At 50.2% G+C, this 24,305-nt stretch overlaps 1 protein-coding gene across 1 annotated transcript in view; it reads left to right on the top strand.

Annotated features, from left to right (window-relative positions):
- Positions 1-24,305, top strand: part of Tln2 (talin 2) — a 419,972-nt gene that overhangs the window by 328,957 nt on the left and 66,710 nt on the right. Inside the window, exons 34-42 of the mRNA XM_051156732.1 lie at positions 991-1,080; positions 3,355-3,477; positions 4,702-4,845; positions 6,768-6,929; positions 13,679-13,819; positions 14,463-14,644; positions 16,367-16,499; positions 19,053-19,154; positions 21,420-21,590. Of these exons, the coding sequence (XP_051012689.1) occupies positions 991-1,080; positions 3,355-3,477; positions 4,702-4,845; positions 6,768-6,929; positions 13,679-13,819; positions 14,463-14,644; positions 16,367-16,499; positions 19,053-19,154; positions 21,420-21,590 (1,248 nt within the window). The remainder of the gene's footprint in view (positions 1-990; positions 1,081-3,354; positions 3,478-4,701; positions 4,846-6,767; positions 6,930-13,678; positions 13,820-14,462; positions 14,645-16,366; positions 16,500-19,052; positions 19,155-21,419; positions 21,591-24,305) is intronic.

The raw sequence follows: 24,305 nt of genomic DNA, 5'->3' as shown, positions 1-24,305 counted from the left end.
CAAAATCAGCCATCACGTGCGGGCTGTTCACTGCTCTGCCACGCCCTTTTCACTTCTTCAAGTATATATGACAGGCAGGCAGCTGATCTAAATGACATCTGTTGGTCCGGGTACTCTGTGCTTTAAAGGCATCCTTGGTTGCCAAGGCGATGGCTTCTGACAGCATCTCTGGTACTGAAAACGTTTTAGTTATCCAAGAAGAAGGGTTCAGTGAAATGAGTTCATGCCTTTTGCGGCCTTCTCTCCCTGTGCTTTTAATTGGACGGCTGTCGACAGCCCCCGTTATCCCAAGGGGCCCCCCTTGGAACTTGGCTGTGTTGTCCGTTCTGTCGTGTGTCCCCAGCGGCTGCTGACTGTTGATTATGAGTGGTTTCAAGGATCCGTCCCTGGGCTGTCAGTCACTGGAAGAACTCCTCATGGGTAGCCATCTCAGGTCATTTGGGAAAGCAAGCAATGGTTTTCATGATTTTGGAGAGACAGAGAAACAGACCTCTACCCATTTCCTGAATGGGTCCCTAAACAAGAGTAGACATTTTCTACACTGTTTAAAATTACTAACAGATGAGCCATCCCAATGGACCACCTTTGGGAATTACCCAGAAGTGGAATACTGAGAGTTCCTCTTAACCACGGAGGAGTGAGTGAGTGTGCACTTGGAATGTAAGCTCCTCAGGGTAACCAGGTGGAGAAATTGTGTTAGTCGACCCTGACTATACTGCTTTGCATTAACTTTCAATTTCCTGTAGATAACAGCCTTCGCCCAAACTGGACTGACACTCCCACCCCTGGCAACAGTAACCCGAGGCCCCTGCCTCTGTTGTCATTGCTTTGCTGGTTCCCTGGTCTGATCTCCTCCCTCCTGTGACTCTGAACAGACGACCGGTTCCGGCCCTAGTTCTAGTCCGGCAAAGGGTAGCGAGGGTTGTGCTTCATAGTCTGTTTTCTTCTCTGACTCTGGCTCAACTTTCCAAGCTGTGTTCTCCTTTGTAGACTGTCAAGGGGATGTTGGAAAACCCTAACGAGCCTGTGAGTGACCTCTCTTACTTCGACTGCATTGAAAGCGTGATGGAAAACTCCAAGGTAAGCCTGTCTGTGGGAGTTACTTTGTCTTCGCTACTGTGATAAAAATAACCCAACAAAAAGGAAGGTTTTGTATGATGGGAGGACTGTGAGGCAGTGTAGTCAGTCACACTGCGTCTGCAATCAGGAAGCAGAGACAGATGAAAGCACTGCTCCTCAGTGGGGAGAAGCTGAAAAAGGCTTTGGGTGTCTCTTCCTCACCACGGTGTGTTCAGCTATGGTGAAACTTTGTCTCGCAGCGCCTTGCTCAAATGTTCCCTCAACATTCAGGGTATCGCAGATCCATGTGGAAAGTGTGGTAAATACCACTTGACAGAGCCCCGCCCCACGGTTGGAGGTCTGCGCAGTTTTAGGGGTTCCTGCCTGTGTGGCCTAGCAGTGCTTCTTGAAGAGCTGCTCCTTATATCCCATCACAGAATCTATCATGTGTTCCCTATACCGGAGGCTGAACTGCTATGGAAGTCCTCCTGTGTGGGACCTTGCCTTTCATGAGAGCCCCGTGTTCAGACTTCGTGCTATCCAATCGTAGCATACGATTTTGAGGGGAGTAAATGCTAGGGGTTTTGAGTGGTTGGGAAGAAAAGTATTTTAAAAACTACAGTGGCTTCAAGGACTTCCTCCATCTTTCCTCACTAAAATCTGACTCCTTACTAATTAGCTGGGTGAAGGTAATAATTATGAAGAAGCAAAGGAGCCGGGCGCATGCCTATGATCCCAGCACTCATGCAGGCAGAGGCAGGCAGATCTCTATGAGTTTGAGGCCAGCCTGGTCTACAAGGCGAGTCCAGGATAGCCAAGGCTACACAGAGAAACCCTGTCACTAAAAACCAAAAGTAAGTAAGTAAATAAATAAATACTTTAAAGAAAAGGCAATGGTAAGAGCCCCTTCGGGAGCAGTCATGATCGTGACAGCAGTGTACCAGAGTGGCGTTTGGGGCTTAAAGTTTTGCCCCCAGGCCTTGGTCCTGGTACCCATGCATGCTGGTTTCCATCACTTCAATCTTGTGGACCATCTGTATCGATGATGTCAGTTTGCGTTGGGCTAAGACAAGAATTCCCTCTGTTTGTCAACTTTCATGGACTAAATGACTGTCTAAATGAAGGGTGCGTATGATTTAAACACTTAAATTCAGAATTTTTCTTTTTCTTTTTTTTCTTTTCTTTGTTGTTTGTTTGTTTGTTTGTTTGAGACAGGGTCTCATGTAGTTCAGGCTGGCCTTGAGCATGCTATGCAGTCAGGGATGAACTTGACTTCTGGCTTTCCTGTTCTTACCTCCTAAGTGCTAGAATTGCAGGCATGCACCGCCATAGCTGGCCCATTGAACCCAGGGCCCCATACAGACTAGGCCAGCACCCTACCAACTGAGCTAGAGCCCCAGCCCAGGAAGGGTCTCTTCTTAAAGAGCTCAGGAGAAAGGGCGGAATACTACTGCTTTGTTCTGCACTTCTTTTTGTAAGCTTGATTATTTTGTATATAAGAAATTATAGTAGTTTATTTTGTTTCCTCTCCAAATGGCTTGTTGTCTCAGGAGGAACTCTGTACCGCAACATTGTCTTTCACCCAAGGGTGCACATTCTCTGCTCTGCCCTCTATGGCCCTGGAAAGCACAAACTCTCCCTGTTGCACATTCCAAAGCCCAGAAAGCACAGGGCACCAGATCTGGAATAGGTGCCCTGCTCTGCCCATGCGCCCTTCTGTGTGACCTTTAGAAGATGTCTGACCTCCCTAGGCTGCACAGTGACCGAGACAATCCTTATCTGTTGTTAGTTTGAGGCCAAAGAAAGAATGTACCAGTGGTTTTTCAAAACAAGGCAAAATACTTAAAATATTTAGGAAATATCTTTAACACGGCTCTACGTAAATTGTCAGTTGATAGATTAATCATGCAAGGGACAGTATGCCTTGTGCTTCCTGCCTGGGACTTCAGGTCCAGCTCCCTGAGTGTGATTTTTATGCTCTTAGAAGTAAATAGTTCTCAGATTGGGCCATGTGCCCATGAGAGACTTTTATAGACGCTATGTGATTATCTCTATGTGTTGGCTGTACCTCCTGGAGATACAGATAACCTTTGAAAGCAAGGTTTGTGTTTTTATTTTTTTATTTATCTTCATTGCACAAAGATGGTATAATTCTCTTGAATCTCTCTTGGGTACGGGAAAGGCAAAGATGGCAAGTGTTTTAAATTAAGTCGCCCTTAGTAGGAAAGCTGCAGGGTAGCCTCTTGTGGCCCTGGGTTGGAATTAAAAACTCAGTGGCTGGTTGCTGTTTTGCAGGTTCTGGGTGAATCAATGGCGGGGATTTCACAGAATGCCAAGACTGGGGACCTCCCTGCCTTCGGAGAGTGTGTGGGGATTGCATCCAAGGCCCTCTGTGGGCTGACGGAGGCAGCAGCCCAGGTGAGAGCTAGTGGCCTGGACGCCTCTTCTTTCCAGTTTGTGCCCTAGGACAAAGTGCATGCCCCTGAGGGAGAGAAAGCTGGAGGCTCCTGGGTGGGAGGGGCGTATAGGCAGAAAGCCAGCCAGCACTTCTGTGCACGAGCTGGGGGCACGGAAAGACTCCACGTGGACTGCAGACCCAGCATACAGAGGTCAGAGCAGCTTTCTAAAGCCAATGTCCTGGGCAGATTGTTCCATGGAGAGGAACAAGTGCCGAGGGATTAAAATGCCCCTAGTCTTTAGGATTGCACATTAGCCACGTCCTTTAGAATTAAAGGAAGAAGGGGAAAAAAGCGGCCCCACCATGCAGAGCTGTGATGTGATGTTTACCACCTTCCTTTGGGTGACCTGTGTCCCTTTCCAGTCGTGACTGGGCCCATGTAACAAACACTTCAAAGATGGCAGCATGTAGCTGAAGGGGTTTGTCGGCGATGGCTAGCCTTGCGCTTGGGAGATTTTACTTCCTCCAAGGCGAGCATCCCTAGTTGGGAGAGATTCCTAGCCTTCACCCTTGCCCTCAATGAGCTCACCTGCTGGTTGTTCCTGAGCACATCCAAAGGGAGGCTTAAAAAGGCAGCCTTTTCCGGGCGCGTCCTGGGGGGCCACATGCTTGCTTTGCTTTGCTTTGCTTCTCTTCGCTTCCCTTTTCTTTTTCTGAGTCATTCCATTCCTCTTACTTGGTTGCCTAAGCTAAGATTCTAACTGCTATGGGAGACAGTGGCCTAAACAAGGTTAGGAAACCTCTGGGTAGCAAAGGCCTCAGGACGGACGGACTCAAAAGCTCCCTGATTCAGCCCGCGCCGGCTCTCTTCTGCCTACAAGCCAGGGGTAGCTTCACACTAAAGGCAGGCGCATCTTCGTGGTCACATGACGGCCGCCAGTGGCCAGCAGGCTACATCCATCCGTGTCCATGCCCCCACAGAAGAGCGTCTCAAAGATTCTCTCTTAAGAACAGGGAGGCTTTGTTCTCTGATGCCTGCAGCAAACTCCTGATGGTATGTCCAACTGGCCTAGGCCTGTCTGTCACTGTGCCCTCATTGTCAGGAGGGATGAGCTTACTTTGGGTAGCTTGCCCCAAGGAGCGCCTAAGCTTGCCAGCTGCCAGTACACTGCAGACCATTGTCTCCCGTGAACTCACTGAGGAGCCTGGAGCCTGAGGTGTGATTTTTGCTCTTTATTTTCCAGGCTGCGTACCTGGTTGGCATCTCTGATCCAAACAGCCAGGCAGGCCACCAAGGCCTGGTGGACCCTATCCAGTTTGCCAGGGCTAACCAGGCGATCCAGATGGCATGCCAGAACTTGGTCGACCCTGGCAGCAGCCCGTCACAGGTAACCAGGGGAGAGGATGTAAGGCATGTGATCTCGGAGGTGTCTTGGGGTGGCCTATGGGAGGTGGGGGGAGGAGCAGAGAACCCTCAGCTTTCAGAGCTTGTGAACTCCGACGGCCGCAGCCGTGCAGATAATAACTGCCCTCATTTCGTGTCTGCCGCTGTGGTGCCAACGCCCTGACAAAATCAACTTAGGGGACAAGGGGGCTGTTTGTCTTACAATTCCAGGATTCAGTCCGTCATCGAGGAGAAATCAAGGCAGGAACATCAAGCGGCCCACTACATGGTCCCCACACTCAGGAGCAAAGAGAGAACACACATGCCTGTGCTCAGCTTGCTTTCCCTGCTCACACACACTTCAGCCCACAGGGAACGGTGCCTCCTACCCTTGGGCATCAGTGAAGGCCAGCAAGATAGATCCCCCACGGGCATGGTTACTGAGACACCTTCCCCAGGTGAATCATGGGTAGGCCAGGCTGCCCAATGAACCAGCCATCACAGTGAGCAGGGAAGTATGGCAAAGGCAGGAATTAAATGCTTACATACAGGTTCTAGGGAGCAACAGAGGGCAACAACCCAACAGGGCTCATGGGGAGTTTCAGGGCTGTGTGATAGACAGTTTGTTCTGTGCTCAGCATGGAGAGTCAGTGCACGCGAGACCTGACCGTGGGCCCCATTGGTTCTTACTCCATTGGGTGGTTTGATGGGGATGTGATGACAAGGTAGAGTGTTATTCCAGTTTCTGTTGCTGTGATCAAACACTCCAAACAGGAACAACTTGGGGGGAAGAAAGGATTTATTTCAGCTTCCATTTCCATTTCCTCCATCATGGGGGGAGGGAGTATCAGGGCAGAAATCCAAGTAGGAACCATGGAGGAACGCTGTTCACTGGCTCGCTCGCTGTCCTATGTTCAACTTGCTTTCTCATGTAGCCCAGGCACACCTGTCTAGGGATGGACCTGCCCACAGGTGGCTAGACAGTTATCAGTCAAGATACTCTCTCAAAGGCATAGCCACAGGCCAGTCTGGTTGAGGAAGTTTCTCCATTGAGGTTCCCTTTTTCCAGATGATTCTAGGTTGTGTCAAGTTAGTAATAAAAGCTAACCAGGACAGGGATGTACTTGGGTGTGACACGTTTTCTCGGATCCCTTCAGAGATGCTGGCACTGAGCCAAGCCTCAAGAGTTGAGGTCAGAAACCTGAGCCTGTCCAGCCTCTACAAAGGGAAGTCTATGGCTTTAAGAGAGTACCTGAGTTGAGAATGGGGGGGGGGGGGGCGGGCGGGCAATGGAGTTGCCAGATGGTCCATAGACTAGTCACTGCCTACAGTTCCCCCTAGAGGGAGGAGGGAGTGGTGCGTTTACGTGCTTATGTACCCATCAAAACCTGTTCCGAGGAGTTGGCTGCTAGCAAAATATAGCTATTAATCGCTAGAAAAAGTAGCTAGTTCAAATAGCATGGTATTTAAGTGTCCAATGCATGCTGAATTTCAAAGGCTTGTCATGAGCAAAACCTTACGATATCATGTTGCTAAGGTGAACTATTTTAGATACACTGAGTTAAACTGTATTCCTTAAGTTAATTTCTCTGGTTTCTCTGCTCATTTTAATGTGCCTACTGGAAAACTTCAAATCAGGTGTCTTGGGCCATGATCTGGGGCCTGGACTGTGGACTCAGACTCCGGGGGTTTCAAAGGCGAGCTGACCATGTGGCTTTGAAGAGTGGGGCCCAGCACACTCCTTCCCTTTTCTATTTTCATTCTCTCTTGCTTCATGTTTTTGCTCTTTCCTTCCTCGGGGTGACTTTAGGGACAGCAGGAGCCAGACAATGGAGACTGCCCTGACTGTGGACATGTTGCAGAGAGCCGGGCTCCTCTGCACTGAAGTGTATGGTGCCCACCCCTGACCTCGCTCCATGTTTGTAGGTCCTGTCGGCTGCCACTATAGTAGCCAAGCACACCTCAGCCTTATGCAATGCTTGCCGCATCGCCTCATCCAAGACGGCCAACCCTGTGGCCAAGAGGCATTTTGTCCAGTCAGCTAAGGAGGTCGCCAACAGCACCGCCAACCTGGTCAAGACCATCAAGGTAGGTCACTGTCTCGCAGGTCTTGTTGGGCCCTGTAGAGACTGAGGTGGGGTGGGGGCAGTGTGGCTGAACCTCTGCCTCCTCAAATATATGAGTGGCAAGTTGTAGCCCTTGAGTCATGTCTGGGGAAGGGCCACTTTCGCTTACTAATCAGGAGACAGCCACCAGGAAAGCTCAACCAACGACACCTCCACTGACCTCCATAGTGGCAAGAAAGGAGCCACTCCCAGGTCTGCAGCTAGGAGCTTAGGGCCTGGGATTGGGCTGGAGGGGGAGGTTAGGGGGCCTATCTTGGTGCTGAATATGGGTACCGCCTGTGTGCATTTAAGCTGTGTTTACTTGGTGTGGTTTTGAGTGATCTGGTGGAGGGCTGTGCCGTTGGTGCTGGAGGCTTTAGAACCAAGAGAAAAGACGGAAGAGAAAGGAAATAGGAAATTACAAAACGACTACATTTTCATTTTGGAGCTAGAGAGAAGGCCTGGTGAGTAAAACTGCTCACCATGCAAACGTGAAGACCTGAGTTCACATCTCCACCACCCTTATCAAAGCCGGACACACTAGTGCACATATATATTTCCAGCACTCGTGCAGCGAGGTGGGACGCAGAAGCCGGAGGGTTCCTCGGAAGCTCATGGGCCAGCTAGCCTGGCTGGTGTTCATACTGGAAAAACAACCAAAGTTATCCTGTCTCAAGAAACAATTTGGAAGGGGAGGACCCATACCTAGAATTGTCCTCTCACCCCTACATATGCACTGTGTGTATGTGTGCTCGCACTGACATGCTAACGTGCATGCACGTAGTCACTTACCTCTCCCCCAAGATAGCCATGCTGTTTACGAGTCTTTGATTTTTTTTTTTCCCTTGGAGCATCAACTTTCTTAAGATAGAGCATTCTTTCTTCCTTAAAAAAAAAAAGCATCATCATTGTGTAAAATCCATGGGTAGATGAGGTGTCACGGGGGGGGGGGGGGGCTCCCTTGCAGTGAGGAAACTGAGTTGGTTAGGCAGTGGTCTGTGTAGGTGGGTGGTCTAAGCTAGCGCTGTGCACTTTGTGGGAAATCAGCCAAGACCTGGACAGCGGACTACAGGCACATAGCCCAGTGTCATCTCAGCTCCCACCCCGAGCCATCAAAGGAGCATTGTTATGGGAGGCCCTATACCAGTTCTGTGCGCCTTGCAGTGCTAAGGGGAAATGGAATATTTATTTGTTTGTTTGTTTGTTTATAATTTTGAGCGGTCACACCAGTGGCCTTCTGCACGGATGGTAAATGAGATGAGGACATGACCACTCCAGGGTAGGGTGGAGGAGAAAGTTCACTGTAGGTGTGCAGTTGAGTACAGCCCGAGGCATCTGGAAGAGTCCAGACCAAATCAGGCGATGGGAGGAGAGAAAGAGAAAGAAGAGAGAGGGCAAGCGGACCAAGAGAACCAAGAGAAGGCGTGGCCAAATTGACGGTTATCTAGGGGAAAAAAAGCTGGGGGAAGGGAAGCGAAGCCCCTGGGCTAGAGAGGTTTAGGTAGAGGGTTTAGTGAGAAGAGCTGAGCCGTACCGTAGGTACGAAGTGAACTGGAGACCTGTATGTGCCTTGCTATGCTAATGGGCGCTACAGTTAGCCATTTGTCCTGGGCTTATTTCGGACCTGACACTGCTTGCTCTAGCACTGAACGGCACCCCCACCCTGACTTCAGTAAATGGGATCCCCAACCTTACTGCGACTTGACTTTTTTTTTTCTCCCTGGGAGGGGAAAAAAACCTCTCCATCCAGCCCCATGCAGAAGTCAGTCTTAGAGTGAGCCTGGTGGAGGCCAAAGGAAAGAGCACCCATCCAAGCCTGCAGCAGCTGGAAGCTGGCTGGTGAGAGCCGGGCCAGCTAGCCCAGTCAGCAGTTCCATGGCTGTTTCAACAGAGAGCCGTTTTCAAAACAAACAAAAGCCCTGTGTGCTTGAAGACAACAAGGAAGTAGATGGGAAATGAGTAAACAAATGAAAGCCGGTGGGTGCCCTGGTGCTCTGGGATCCTTGCGGCAGCTCGGCCTCCCTTGCCATTGTGGTTCACCATATTAGCAGAGCCTGTGTTTTCAAGTGCATCTTTTATGCATTGCATATCTCACCTGTTTCATGCTCACAGCTGTTCTGAGTTTATCGTGCCCGTTTTGCTGATGGGAAACTGGGGTGCAAGGGTTAAGTGACGGCCCAGGTAAACCAGCCAGTAAACGACAGGTGAGCAGTCAGGCCACAGCCCCAGAGCCTGACCTCTGCCTTGGCCTGCTGCTGGGCTCCTTGGAGCAGAGGGCATGGAGAGTCATCCCTCCTGCCTAGGGAAGAAGCCCTGGCTGTGTTTACAGAACACAAGTTAAGTCTGGGGACTGAGGGCGGAAAGAACAATACAGTTAAAAGCTGTGATGTCATTGTTGCTGCATAATTAACTTTTCTTAGTTAGAAGTCATCTTCTGATCATTATAAAGCAATGCAGGGGAGGGAAGGCCTTAGAAACTCCAGCCTCTCCCGCCTGCTGCTGCAGCCTCTCTCTCCTGCAGCCTCTCTCTCCTGCTGCCTCTCTCTCCTGCTGCCTCTCTGTCCTGCAGCCTCTCTCTCCTGCTGCCTCTCTCTCTCCTGCTGCCTCTCTCTCCTGCTGCCTCTCTCTCCTGCAGCCTCTCTCTCCTGCTGCCTCTCTCTCCTGCTGCCTCTCTCTCTCCTGCTGCTGCAGCTCTCTGTGCTGTCCTGCTGCCTTGCCTCCTCTCCTGCGCCTCTCCTCCTGTCTCTCTTCTCTGCTGCCGCCTCTCTCTCCTGCTGCAGCTCTCTCTCTGCGCCTCTCTCCTCCTCTGCTGCCTCTCTCTCTCCTGCTGCCTCTCTCTCTCTCCTGCTGCCTCTCTCTCCTGCTGCTGCAGCCTCTCTCTCTCCTGCAGCCTCTCTCTCTCCTGCTGCCTCTCTCTCTCTCCTGCTGCCTCTCTCTCCTGCTGCCTCTCTCTTTCTCTCCTGCTCCTGCTGCTTCCTTGTGGTTTTAAATTCTTATCTGTCTGTTCAGATAGACTCTCCTTTTACATTCTCCTCACAGTGTCAAGGCCTCTGCAGTTCCCTGCAGCCAGTGAGCTCATGTGATGGTCCAAAAGATAGGCCTGTAGAAAGCCCCTGAGGAGGAGAGCTGGGTGATTGTAATGTGGGGCACATAAAGCCTCTCTCCCATGAGCTCCCCTGCAAGCCGGCATCAGCAGGAGGGGAACAGAAACAAACTGTTGCCTCAGCTCCTCAGAATTTGCCCTGAGTTTTCAATTCCCACTATGTGGCAGGGTTTGCTGGCCAGTCCTTGAGTGTTGCCTTTCACTCGTAGAGGTCACTTCCTTGGTGGCCCCTGCTCTGTACTGAATGGATTTCCTTTCGGAAGAGAATGGTTAGGTATCCTGGGTATCAGAAATGAATGGGCCCTTCATTTCCTGAATGGCTCAGAGAGCAGTGTCACGGCTGCATGTGTCACCGTCCTGTGCTCCTTAGTGTGTGTTTGCTTTGCACCATGAGGCTGCGCACAGATACAAGCCTGGCTGCCACACCCACCCTTCCAGTGATGAGGAAGGGAGACAGCAGCATGTTGGAGGGACCTTCTATCTCTCCTGATGGACACCTTTACACTGTCTGCACATAGCCCAGCAAGACTCCATTTCAAACTATCTCCTGCCAGGGAGGGCTCTCGATGCTGGGTGCGTTCGTTACAAGGGCGCTTGCTGGCTGAATCTCTTGCCGTGGCCTCCAGATGCACTCTTGCCTGGTTTCTCTGTCCGCTCCGCTCACTACCTAGCCTTGAGTCAGATGTGTGGAATGGAATGTTATTTTAAATGTGCAGCCACTCAGGTTTGAGTGCCAAGTGGAAATTATGCAACCCCAGCTTTTGTTTTTGCTGAGAAGTTGAAGTTTGGCCTTGCCACTCACCACAGAGTGACTGCTCGGATCTTTGCAATTAGGCCCTTCCAGTGAGCGCCTCCAGTGAGCGCCGCAGACACCCGAGCCAGCTCCCTCTAATTGAATTTGACTTGGCTGTGAGTATGTTTTCTTGGTCATCCTTATGTTTGGACTGGTAGAGTAGAACTCTTCAGATTAGGGCGGGGAGTGCGCTCGGACCCCACAGGCCTTGCCACCTTTGCGGGTGCCCAGGGGCTGTGAGAAAGAAGAGCACTGACATCTCAGGTGACGGCTTGAGACATGACAGCAAGTAGGAGGGTGACCTGAGTGAAGTGTGCCATTTTTCTAGTTTTAGTGGGAACATGAGGGAGGTATTCAGTGATTCCTTAGGTCCAGGGATGTTTCCCCGACATGCCTATGGTTTTAGGCCAAAGACACGGGGAGTATCTGGCCTGGGGGTCTGGAGTGCTTGTGTCCCTGGGGGTTTGAATGTGCAGCCAAGTGAATTTACCCCTTGAGTGGTGAGGAGACATTCTGTGGTGTGAAATGGGCATAAGGGAGCATTTGTGGCTGCTCAGCATTTCATTGTGGGGCTGACTTGAGTGTCCTTTTACTTGGGCTGGCTCAGTCATGCCCATTAGATTTGGAAGAGAAATAACAGCTTTGCAGACCGTCCTTTCTAATGCCCCATGCTTCCTTTTGAGGGAATGGCTTTTCCCTTTGAAAGCCAAGGCAGGTGGGTGGTGCAGGCTTTGTCACAGCCTCTGTCATTCAGTGCCCTGTCCTACCTATGGCATTGGGCTCTATGAGATGTGGTTTTTACGATCTGTGCTGAACAAAAGAAAAAAATAATCCTCTTGGCATCCCCGTGGGACTGTGTTTTAAGGCAGTACCACTGAGAACCATTCCTTGAGACTTACCTCAGAGAGTCGTGAGTCATCTTTTCAGTTTGTGTAAGTTAAAATGAGGGTCGGTAACCTGGTCAGGCATTTTCCATCCCGGCAGACAGAGAAGGAGGCAGGAAAGGAGCGGGGCAGAGTTTGGAAAGAGGAGAGGAAGAAAGGGAACCATGTCATTCTAGCACCCAGGCAATGCGACTCGTGGAGCTGCGGCCCAAGTTCACCGTGACTTCATCCATTTGTATCAGGCTCCTGCCAGGTGGCACCCGCCACGCCGCCCGGTGGCATCACAAGCTTGCTCTGCGGCTCGGTAGCACCCAACCCCAAAGAGGCTGTGGTGTTAATAGCACAGTGAGGTCAGCGCTCTGAGGCAATTCTTTTCTGTATTGCCAGGACTAGCAATGTGAATTCAGGAGGGTAATTAGAGGCGGGGCAATGCCTGTGATGGAGAGGTAGCAGGTGTTTGTTGAGGTCTCCAGTGGGCCTAGAAGAGCGGCTAAATCCAAGAAGTTAGCATAGGGGAGGGTGGGAGCCAAGGCAAGGCAGGCACCATAATTATGAGGATGATAAGTGAGCAGACTCATCGGAATTTCTCTGAAATTATTAACATTGTGGCTATGTAATTATTATCCCAAGTTGCCAAGGCCTGACTGGTTGTTATTCAGAGGTGGCCTTCAGACCTGCCATGCCTGCCTCCTCTTGCCTTACTGAGAAACAGCTCACGCCCACCTCAGACCCAGCTGGTCAGATAATGCGGTGCCTCTGGTTGGCTTGTTTACTAATTGCCTAAATAGGCTTTTATATATTGTTCATAAGGATTAAATTAAAAGTTTAATTGCTCATTTAACAAGGAAATTTGCATTCTCCTGAAAGTGTAACTGCCTTCGCCTGGTAGCCCTCTGCTACAAGACAGGCACATGCAGGCCCTCACAGGCCCTTTTGTTCCTGCAGAGGCCTTGACCTCAAGGATTAGCCCTTTGTGAGGCAAGCTTGACATGGATCCCAGTGTGCATCCTGGATTCTCAGCTGGCCACTCAATCCACTCGTGCTGTCTGCTGCTAGGTAGATAAAGATGAAGCATAAAATGGATAGAGGACAAATACATCGTGTTGGGGACTAAGCGAACATACTAAACACACTCCTCCAGAACGTCACCCCACTTCTGACACCTCAGTTAGTTTAACCTGGCTTTTTGTGCTTTCATGAATGGAGTGGTTGTGTTAGGTACCCTTTTATGTGTATAATCACCTATCTAGATAGACCTCTGTGTGTGTGTGCGTGCGTGTGTGCGTGCGTGTGTGTGCGCATGCGTACGTGCGTGTGTGGGCGTGCGTGCGTGCGTGCGTGCGTGCGTACGTGCGTGTGTGGGTGTGCGTGCGTGCGTGCGTGCGTGTGCGTGTGTGCGTGTGTGTGCGCATGCGTACGTGCGTGTGTGGGCGTGCGTGCGTGCGTGCGTGCGTGTGTGTGCGTGTGTGTGCGCATGCGTACGTGCGTGTGTGGGCGTGCGTGCGTGCGTGCGTGCGTGTGTGCGTGTGTGTGTGTGTGTGTGTGTGTGTAGGAAGGGGGGAGGGAGGGAAGGAAGGAAGACAGGCAGGTCAGGAGTGCCACTCCATGTAAAGGATCTTTGTCATTTGGGGGAGGGAGATGTGATCCATTTGGAGATAGACGAGAGGACTCCAAGAGTCTTCCATCTCAGAAGTGGAAGAGAAAGTGACTCAGCAGCCAGGCGTGGCAGCATGGCGGAGGGAATGAAGAGTGAGTAGGCTGTGCTGTCCGAACCGCACATCTAGACTGTTCTTGAGGCACTACACCCGGCCCCTCTGATTGGCAGCAGCATCTCTCCACTTACTCCTTACCTGCTTATCAGCAGCATCCCCATTGCTAAGAGGTGGTTGTTGTGCCTTAGAAACGACAATGTGTCTCTCCGTGGGATGAAGTCTCCATTTCTTTGCCGTTAGGCCCTGGATGGGGATTTCTCTGAAGACAACCGCAGTAAGTGTCGCATTGCTACCACGCCCTTGATCGAAGCTGTGGAGAACCTAACAGCATTTGCATCAAACCCTGAGTTCGTCAGCATCCCTGCTCAGATCAGCTCTGAGGTAGGAGAGTCCGAAGCAATTGTAACGCTAGAGTCATTGGCTAATTCCATATGAAACAGAATGAGCCAAAAGACCTTTTCCCAGTGCCTGTGGGCTATGTTGCTGTAGTGAGCACAGTATTTTGCAGTAATAAGTACTGCGTACCTTAAGCACTTACCATACTGTGTTACCATACTTTATACACAGTTACTAGGTATGATAAATGTCTTTTTTTTTTTCTCTCTCTCTCTGTGTAGCCTTGACTGTCCTGGACTCACTTTGTAGACCAGGCTGGCCTTGAACTCACAGCTATCTGCCTGCCTCTGCCTCCCGAGTGCTGGGATTAAAGACATGCGCCACCACGCCCGGCACGAACGTCTGTCTTTTTAAAAAGTAATAGCTTGACGTTGAGAAGAGTTTTTGTCCCAGGATTGGGGCTGATTTGTTCATGAAGTGTGCCATACTCAAAATTTCCTTTTAAGAAAAAAAAAATATGCATTATTTAAGGACCAGGCCTGGGATCATGTTTCTCCTGCTGCCCGCACCTTGTTAGCTAGCTTCCTTCTACAGGTTAGAAGTATCGGCTTAGAGAATAAGACTTTCTCGGGCCCAACTTAACTGTCTCTGTGTCCTTGCCTTTCCCTTCTCTGTTGGCTGATCTTAGGGCTCCCAGGCACAGGAACCAATCCTGGTCTCAGCCAAGACCATGCTGGAGAGCTCCTCAGACCTCATCCGCACAGCACGCTCTCTGGCCATCAATCCCAAAGACCCGCCCACCTGGTCCGTGCTGGCTGGACACTCCCACACTGTGTCTGACTCCATTAAGAGTCTCATCACGTCCATCAGGTGAGTTTCCTATCCAGCGAGAACGCCCAGCCTTCATCTGAATAGAGTAGGAGCGGACCGCGTCTACCTGTTGGTCATGATTGTGATGGCTGATCTAGGTTGTCAACGTGACACAAAATAGAGGCACCTGGGAAGAGAGAGCCTCAGTTGAGGCGCTGCCCCCATCATATCGGCCTGCGGGTATGTCTGTGGGGCATTCTCTTTATTGATGATTGATGTGAGAGAGCCCAGCCCACTACAGTTGTGCCATCCCTGGGCACATGGGTCCAGGCTGTATAGGAAAGACAGCTGAGCAAGCCGGTAAGCAGCAGCATCCCATGGTCTGCTTCAGTTCCTGCCTCTGAGTTCCTGTATTGAGCTTCTGCTCTGGTATCACTTAATGATGGCCCTGTGACCGGTAAGATAAAATCGATTCTTTCCTGCCCAGGTTGCTCTGGTTTTAATCACAGTAACAGCGAAGGAGACTAAGAAAATTACAATCATCTCTTTCTTACCTCTTTGAGACCCACGATGGTACTGGCCACAATAACGGCAGATCTACGCATCTGTTATAAACCAGATCGTATTCCAGATATTTTACCTGCATTGCGTGTCTGCTCATCACATTTTAAAGTAGATATTGTCATCGTTTCTATTTTACTACTGCAAACTTCCAGGCAGAAAAACTTAAGTGACGTTCTGCGTGGTCACCTGGAGGCTCCAGTCCCAGCCCTTCTAACCATCACACTGAACTATCAACTCTTAGGGGCCTGGAAAACTCTCCTGTTCTGGTTCTTCTAGTCTGACAATAAAGGATTTTTTTGCAGCTCACACCAACCCTGGGTATTCTGAGCTTCTTGGTAATACCAAGAGGCTTAGAAAACTACATTTCTCAAGTTGGCCAAATTAATATCCTATAACATGGAGTGTGTTTGTTTCCTTAGTTACAGTGTTACTCAAAGCCATGTGTGGCAAAGAAAAATCCTATGAATATTTTAGCTCTTATTGCAGCCCATGAGTTTATGACTACTGTACACTAGAACACGTAACATGTTTGCACTATAAATGGTGCCGCACTTTTCTTTCCAATGACGGGAAAGACAGCTTGATAGAGAGGTGCTTGCTGCAGATGCATGAGGGCCTGAGTTTGAAAACCTAGCTCCATAGAAAAAGTCAGACGTGGGTGTGGGCTTCTAGTCCTAGAACTGGGGGAGACAAATACAGAAGGATTGCTAGGCCTTCTGGTTGCCACACTAGCCCTGGATTCAGAGAGAGACCCTGTCTTAAGGGACTAACACAGAATTATAAAGTAGAACACTTGACTACCTCTTATGGTCTCCATGTGTTGGTGGTTGCATGTACCTGTACACAAATAGTCAAATACAAAACACACACACACATACACGCACACACACTTGCACACTTTTTTTAAACGTTAGTGTTTGAAGTGGCAGAAGCACCCAAATGCAAATTGCTTTCTTTCCAATTACCTATTATTAGCCTGAGAGGAAAGGCAGAGATTTCCCCATTCTTCCTGCTAGAAATGGACCCATGTCAAGTACAAGTGTTAATTAAGAAACACATGGGCTCTGTACCACGTTTTGCTGAGCCAGCCTCAGAGTTGCACTGCTTAGCGAAGGTAACCTAGAAAAGGGACAGGGAATCCTGGCCCACGGTACAAGAGCACGGTGTGACGTGTTTAAGTCTTGTGAACTCTTGTTTGATCTCTTCTGTCCCTTTTAGGGACAAAGCCCCCGGGCAGAGAGAATGTGACTACTCCATCGATGGCATCAACCGGTGCATCCGGGACATTGAGCAGGCCTCCCTGGCAGCAGTCAGCCAGAGCCTGGCCACAAGGGATGACATCTCTGTGGAGGTAGGCTGGGGCTATGTCATGTGTCCTGGAAACTCCAGGGGAGGTGGCAGGAAATGTCCATAATGCTGGAGTGTGATAATGGACAGCCCTCCCCTGTGGAGCCAACAGGGAAGTCAGCGGCGGGTGTAGGACAAATGCTGAGAAGGGAGAGATGGCGTTGGGAAGGAAGAAGGTCCCAGTGAGGCTCAAGTTTACAGGACAGTGGTCAGGGTTGGGTGATTCTGTGCATTAAGATGGACTGCCGTGTTCAGCTGCACACATCAGTGGAGCAGGCCTGGGCACGCAAAGCTTGAATGTCTCTCTCTGGTCACATTTTGTCTTTGCACTTTTTAGGCAAGTTTGGCATTAAATTCTCATGTGGTGGGGGTGAGGTAGGGCTTAGCATATTATCATTTGGGGCCACTTTATCCTGTGTGTGTGTGTGTGTGTGTGTGTGTGTGTGTGTGTGTGTGTGTTGCACATGTTTGCATGTGGGTGAGGGTGTGCAAGGTCCAGGTCACTCCCTGAACCTGGCTCACCCTTAGCTAAGCTGGCTGGCCAGTGAGTCCTCAGGATCCACCTGTCTCCGTCCCGTGCCCCACTCCCTGCGCGGGGATCATAGAGACTCAGGGCCTCGTGTCTGAAGAGCACCTCCCTGGCCTCACTTTACTCATTCTTGCTCTTGAGTTGCTTGTTACCTGTGCAAAGTTTGCAATCTGTACTTACACCTCTACTAAGAGGACGGTGCCCGCTGTCAGAGGCATTTAGTTTACATGACTGATGTTTTCCCTTACTGCCATGGAATGTAGGCAAAATGAACTCCTTCCCTGCTCTCCAAACAGTGGACATTTTTTTAATAGAACTGTCTGTGCTACTTGCACACATACACACACACCACATCACAACACACACACACACACACACACAACTATACACACACCATACCACATACATGCACACATGTGCACACCACCACACACCCACACCCACAAATATATCACCCCAACACACACACACCTCTCTCTCTCTCTCTCTCTCCCCGTCCACCCACCCACCCACCCACCCACGCACGCACCCAGGAGATGAGAAACAGAACTAAGCACTGTAGCCATGTAGAATGTTACAATTACTATTTTAAACCCGTTCTTAAAGTTGAACGAGACATACAGTAAACACACATGACGTGTGCGTGTGTGTTGTGACTTGTCAGCAGGGCACAATCTTAAGTAGCCCCCAGGTTTACAAGCCAAGGTGAAGCCATGTTTGGTAGCTTCATACAACTTTGATCCCAGCAGGCATCAGACAGTTTGATCTCTGTGAGTTCGAGGACAGCCAGAGCTTAGCTACAAACAAACCCCATGACCACCCCCCTAAAAGTGCTCTCCCTCCCTCTCAACATCCTTCCTAAACTGCATCCTCAGCCTTAGCTCCCCAATAGGAAGAAAATGTACCCCCTTTATACCCAAGAGCCTTCATTATTCAATATTGAGTTTAACAAACCACCTATCATAAGACACCAAAGGGATTCTCAGCCGTTCGTCCCCATAATCACATTAAGTATGTGAGGATAATAAATAATTAGCTAAGTTAGGCCTTTGGACTTCAGGGAGGCCTCTCTCGCCTGCCCCATCTCTCTAGCTCTTGTAACTTTTGTTTTCAAGCTTGGCGGTTAAGCTTTTTCTCTCCCACAGGGAGCTCTGCCTGAGGTTAACTCGCATCCATGTTCACGTGCATTACAGTTCTGTGGCAAGGTGACAAGTGTAGGAAGGGCATTGTCACTTTGTGAGATGGAGTGTCAAGGTGCACATCTCTAAGATGCCAGATGCTTTTGTCTCTTAACCCTCAGCCTATCGTGCACATTTCCTAAGCTGATTTTGAGAAGGGGGTGGGTGGGTTTTCCACTTCCAGCTAATCTCCTGTCCCTCACCCCCACCCCACTCCCTCCCAGCAAAGTCTGGCTTTCTTTCCCTATTGCTTAACAGCCTAAACTCATTTCTTTGGAGCAGAGAGGTTAAACCATCTCAGATGTGATAAGAAAGACCTCAAGGGTGTGTTTCCAATATTTGCCTGTGAGCCACCAAGGACAGCGATCAGAGTCTGGCCAAGTTCTGCATGTACCCCATCTGGTGTCTCCGTCATGTGCCATCACAGAGGCCTTCAGAGATCTGATCTGATTTTTGCATCATCCCTTTTCCTCCTCTTTTAAGTTCTGAGAACACAGAGACCAGTATGTTCCCTCAGTCCCCAATTAGCTGTCTCCACTTGGACCAAGTTGTCTCTCCTTCTTGGAAAGTACAGCTGTTCCTCACTCCCAGGAATCAGTCTGCATGTATAGCCATGAAGATCCCAGCAGTTGTCAGGGCAGTGAGGAGCACATCTCTTGGGCTTGCCTCATCTGAGGAAGGCTGAGGGGTCTCACCCTGAGGAGCAGGGCAAGTCAGGGCACGGACGATCAGGGAAACATGCAGGCTGATTTTCTGCAGGTCTCCTCGTCCCTCATAAAGGGCTTTTGGGAACGACACAACATCATAGGGAGCTGTTGTCAAATGACCTTGACAGTTCTCCCTCCGTTAGGCCCTGCAGGAGCAGCTGACCTCGGTGGTCCAGGAGATCGGGCATCTTATTGACCCCATCGCCACGGCAGCTCGAGGAGAAGCTGCCCAGTTGGGACATAAGGTAATGTGTGAGCAGGGGGTCCTGCTAAGAGAGAAATGGTATATGGGTGGGGGGAGAGTTGTTATTCCCAAAAGCCTGTGCTCAGTGTTTTTCTGTACTTTGATTCTGTATCCTTCAAAGTGACCACGAGCGTGGTGCTGCCATGAATAACACTTTACCGATGAGCAAACTGAAACGTGGTATGTGAAGAAATCTGTGTTTAAAAAATATGTTAAGATGATAACAGCAAGAAAGGTTCAAATCTGAAGGACTCGAGGCTGGTGGTAGCATTCACCAGGGCAGTGCTCACCTCTCTAAGGTGCAGGCGCCAGCTCAGTTAGCACATTTCACCCCCTGCCGCGTAAAGGCTCTGACTCATTACATCTGCACTAGTGAAGTTAACTCCTAATCAAACAAACCCAGATAGCAGGTGGGATTCTCGTGTGTTAAACATTCTGGCGGCAAGGACCCCTGGGGGACCCACCAGCCCCTGCATCAGTTTCTTCTCTGATGCTATGATTGAAAGAAAACAAAAACAAAAACAAAACAAAACCCGAATGGCCGAAAGCACGCTGGGGGAGTGAGGTTTATTTCGGCCTACAGTTCCAGAAGGATGTGTCCATCCTGACATCAGCAGTGTGAGGGGCCAGCCTGTCAGCCAAGCAGCAGAGAGGCAGAACAGAAAAGTGGGGGGTGGGGCAGTCAGTGAAACCCTAAAGCCAGCCCCAGTGACTTCCTCTAGCAAGATCTATTCTCTAAAAGTTCCATAAGCTTACCAAAGAGTGCCACCAGGTGTTGGGGATTTAGCTCAGTGGTAGAGCACTTGACTAGCAAGCACAAGGCCCTGGGTTCGGTCCTCAGCTCTGGGGGAAAGGAAAAAAAAAAAAAGACAAAATACCAAAGAGTGCCACCAATGGGGGATCAAGTGTCATGATTTAGGAGCCTAAGAAAGCCATTTCTCGTTCAAACCACTGCAGCGCCCTGCTGCCTTTTGTGATGAACCCAGTGTCGTTCCTGGGGACGGGATAAGACCTGTGCCAGTGTGCAGGGCTGCCTCTGCTTGCTCAGGCTGGGACCTCCACTCTGGATGAAGCAGGGAGCCAGCTCCACAGGTGCTCTGCTCGCAGCTTACCCTCCTGGCCTTCGAGGGGCTCTTTTAAGAGGAGTCTGGGGAAGTTTCCGATAAGGCTCTCGCTGTGCAGGCATGAGAGCCCAAGTTCAGATTCCCATCACCCACATAACTAGAGGCAGTGGTGCACACCTGTAACCCCAGCACAGAGGAGGCAGAGGCAGGACGCTCACAGGCCAGCCATTCTAGTCAAATCTGCAAGCTCTAAAGTTCAGTGAGGGACCCGGTCTCAAATTTTCAGACCAAGGGACTGGGAAGATGGTTCAGTGGGTAAGAACAATTCCATTACGAGCATGAAGACCTGAGCCTGGCTCTCCAGCGCCCATATAGCCGCATAAAAAGCTGACCACTGCTGTATGTGCCTGTAATCGTGCTATTGGGGGCGCAGAAACAAGTGGATCCTGGGGGCTTGCCTCGCCAAAATGGTGACATGAAGAGTCAATGAGAGACCCCATGTCAAGGGGACCCAATCATACATGGACACACACACACACACACACACACACACACACACACACACACAAATAAAATAAGATGGAGAACGATTAAGAAAAATACCAGATATCAGTCTCTGACCTCCCCGTGCACCCAAACATATGTGCACAGACACATACAAATGTACAAAGGCATAGTAGGTCAGTAGCAGCCCTGCTCAGATGTCTCTGTAAGATAGCCCAATGAGAAGAGGAACAAAACCGAAGTATTCTTATTGCTGGCGAGGGAATTCCGTTCCCAAAGGCAAGGGTGCTGACCTGTCTACTGGAAAGCCTTGCCCATTCTCTTCTTCTCACCCCTCACCTCGTGACCCTCTCCTCTTCTAGTCTCTTTCCCTTTTTTATCTGTGGGATGTCTCTTATCCTTAACAGTTTTACTTATAAAAATGACAATTTATAAAACTGGGTGTAAGTCTGGGGTCTACCTCTAATTCCAGAAGGGATTTCTTGCCTTACATGGAGAGGAGATGGACAATCCCCAGGGAAGGAAAGCCAAGTGACAGACTGTTAACTAGCGAGTATTTAAAAAAGCAAGCTGCAGCCAAATATGCCTTTTCCTATGAGTCATCTCATCCTTGCTCCAAACCCCCTGCTCACCAAGGGGACCCCCCAAAAGGAGACCTGAGCTTACACGAGACATCTGGGATTTTTCTCTCATGACAGGTGACACAGCTGGCAAGCTACTTTGAGCCCTTGATCTTAGCTGCAGTTGGTGTCGCCTCCAAGATGCTAGACCATCAACAACAGATGACAGTGTTGGACCAGACCAAGACACTCGCAGAGTCTGCCCTGCAGATGCTGTATGCAGCCAAAGAAGGTGGCGGGAATCCCAAGGTATGTTCCAAGGCATCAGCGGGAACCCTAAGGTATGCTCCAAGGCATCAGCGGGAACCCCAAGGTATGTTCCAAGGCATCAGCGGGAACCCCAAGGTATGCTCCAAGGCATCAGCAGGAACCCCAAGGTATGCTCCAAGGCATCAGCGGGAACCCCAAGGTATGCTCCAAGACATCAGTAGCTGCCAGGATTGCAAGTCCCCCTCCTGGGCTGGCTCCTTCCTCAAAAAAATACCTCCAAGTTGACTTCCCAGTCTAAAGGAGGAATTGGTGGCTTTCCAAACAGGTGTAGCTAAGGGTTATTCACAAGTTCTCTCTCCTCGGTGGGATATGTAGGCAAGCATTCATGGGGCACGAGAGCGCATGGTGGTGTGCTCATTGGAGGAATGGAGGTTGTGTGCTTACTGGGTGCCTGCTAGGTGTTGGCACCTGACTTGCTTGAAATGCCATTTGCTTTCAGTGGATGTGACTTTGTGCCTTCTTGTTACAGACAGTGATGCAATGTACTTGCTTTTCTTTGCAGAGTCAGAGGGCCTCACACATGCTAGGCAAACATTCCTACCACTGAGCTACCTCCCCAGCCCATGAGATACTAATTTAATGTAACCCTCCTCCATCAGTTTGTAAGAGGGACATTTCTTCAGTGAGTTGCTAGTTTGTTTGTTTTTCAAGACAGGGTTTCTCTGTGTCGCCGTGGCTGTCGTAGACTCTCTTTGTAGACCAAGCTGGCCTCGAACTCACAGAGATCCATCTGCTTCTGCCTCCCGAGTGCTGGGATTAAAGGCGTGCGCCACCACGCCCGGCTCAGTGAGTTGCTTTTAAGAGCCAGACATGGCAACAGTCTGTCATGGATGACTGACCCTGTACCACATTTTGCTTAAAACTTAAGAAGAGGTAACAGGGCCTGAAGAGATGGCTTAAAAGTTAAGAAAGCTCACTGCTCTTGCAGAGGGCCTGGCTTCCATTCCCAGCACCAGCATCAAGTAGCTCACCACACCTAAAATCCAGTGCCCTCTTCTGGCCTGCACATACATGGTGCATATACATACACTCAGGCACACATATATACGAATAAATAACCAAACAACAGCTTGGCAACCGCATGGACATATACAGAATTGCAAAAAAAGAACGTGGTGCCTTAAAAAATAAATTGTAAGCAGTCTGGTGGACCTAGAACATGCAGATGTTGAGCACAGCTGGACAAGAAGATGAACCGAGAGGTACTGATGCAACTAATCTTCTTTGCTGAGGAGCTTTATATAAGTCATGGGAGCTGGTGGGGGCCGCTACGCAGAAAAATGGCACCACCTATTCTAGTTTCTTTCTGCTCTTACTCTGACCAAAAGCAACTTACAGGAGCAAAGAGCATACTTGGCTTACACAGACAGGCCAGCCAATCACTGCGGGAAGTCAGGAGGGGACTCAGGCAGGAACCTGGCCTTTTCCACAGCCCGTCTCTCACATATCTAGCGATTATTCAGGGTACAGTTGGATACTAAAAGAACCAACCACAGTCCTCCAGGTGCTCAGAGACTCTTGGAAATAGTAACTCTAGTTACCAAAGAAGTGGGTTAGGACTGAAAGGACAGCGGGCAGCAGGCAGCGCTCTGACTCTGATGGCCAGCCCCTCTGAAGCATCTCCTGTTACCCGGAGCTTGTCCCTGGGGCCTTTCTCTGCCAAGTGTCTCCACCCTCCGCGTGACGCTTTCAGTGCTAGTAAATGCCGAGTAGGCATTCTCTAGGCTGTGAAGATGTTGGTGCACCTGTTTGGGCTGTGAGTTCAAGGCTCCCCAAGGACCCTCATGGCTGGGCACATTCATAGTCAGCACATGGCTACAAAGAGAAACCCTGTCTCAAAACAAAAACAAAACAAATAACCTTCCCCACGCCCCTCCCCCCCCCCAAAAAAAAACCTGAATGCAGAATGTAGCTCAGTTGGTAGAACACTAGCCTAGCATCCACCAAGCCCGGATCGCATTCCTAGAACCGTGTAAACTGGGGGTGGTGGCGTGTACCTGTTCTTGAGAGGAGGAGGCAAGACTCAGAGTCAAAGGTCAGGTCAGTCTCCAGCTACATAGGGCAGTTGAAGCCAGCATGGGCCAACACCCCGTGCCTACAGGCAAGTGATCGACAACTCAACATGGCGCAGAGGCCCGTGCATGTGGTGCCCCATCGAAGCCCTCTCAGCTCCTTTTGCATGAAATCCCTTCAAGTTCGCTGTATGCATCACCCCAGCCAAGCCTCATCCTCACCCCCTGCAGAATGCTCTGAGCAGCGGCTGCTGCCCCGACCCCTGACGTGTGAGATCTGCTCCTGCGCTGCTGTGGTCTTCTCCCACTCCGTGTGCTTGTTGTCTGGGCTTTGTAACACAAGGTCCATCCAGAAGAAAGCTGTCTTCAGTCATGTGTCCGGGGAAGGACAAATGTGGTTTCCTCATGTGTGAGGAGCAGTAATAAGCGAGTCGCTCCACACCCTAAAATAATGAGCTCGTTGTTGGCTCGCCCGTTTTGCTCCCTGGGGGCTGCTGGTTGTTGGAACATCTTCTTGTTGAGACCCTGCTATGGGCTTTGGATGTCCAAAGCTTCTGTGCTCACCAGCCCACATCATGTGGACTGGGGCCAGGCTGCTTCATGAAGATGGAACTCATGAAGATGGAGCAGGCCGTGGTGAGGGAGGCGTGCCCAGGGATGTCCTAGAGGAGGTCTGAGCTGA

Source organism: Acomys russatus, chromosome 14 (assembly GCF_903995435.1).
Source record: "Acomys russatus chromosome 14, mAcoRus1.1, whole genome shotgun sequence".
Classification (NCBI taxonomy): domain Eukaryota; kingdom Metazoa; phylum Chordata; class Mammalia; order Rodentia; family Muridae; genus Acomys; species Acomys russatus.
This window is presented reverse-complemented; position numbering and strand designations above follow the sequence as displayed.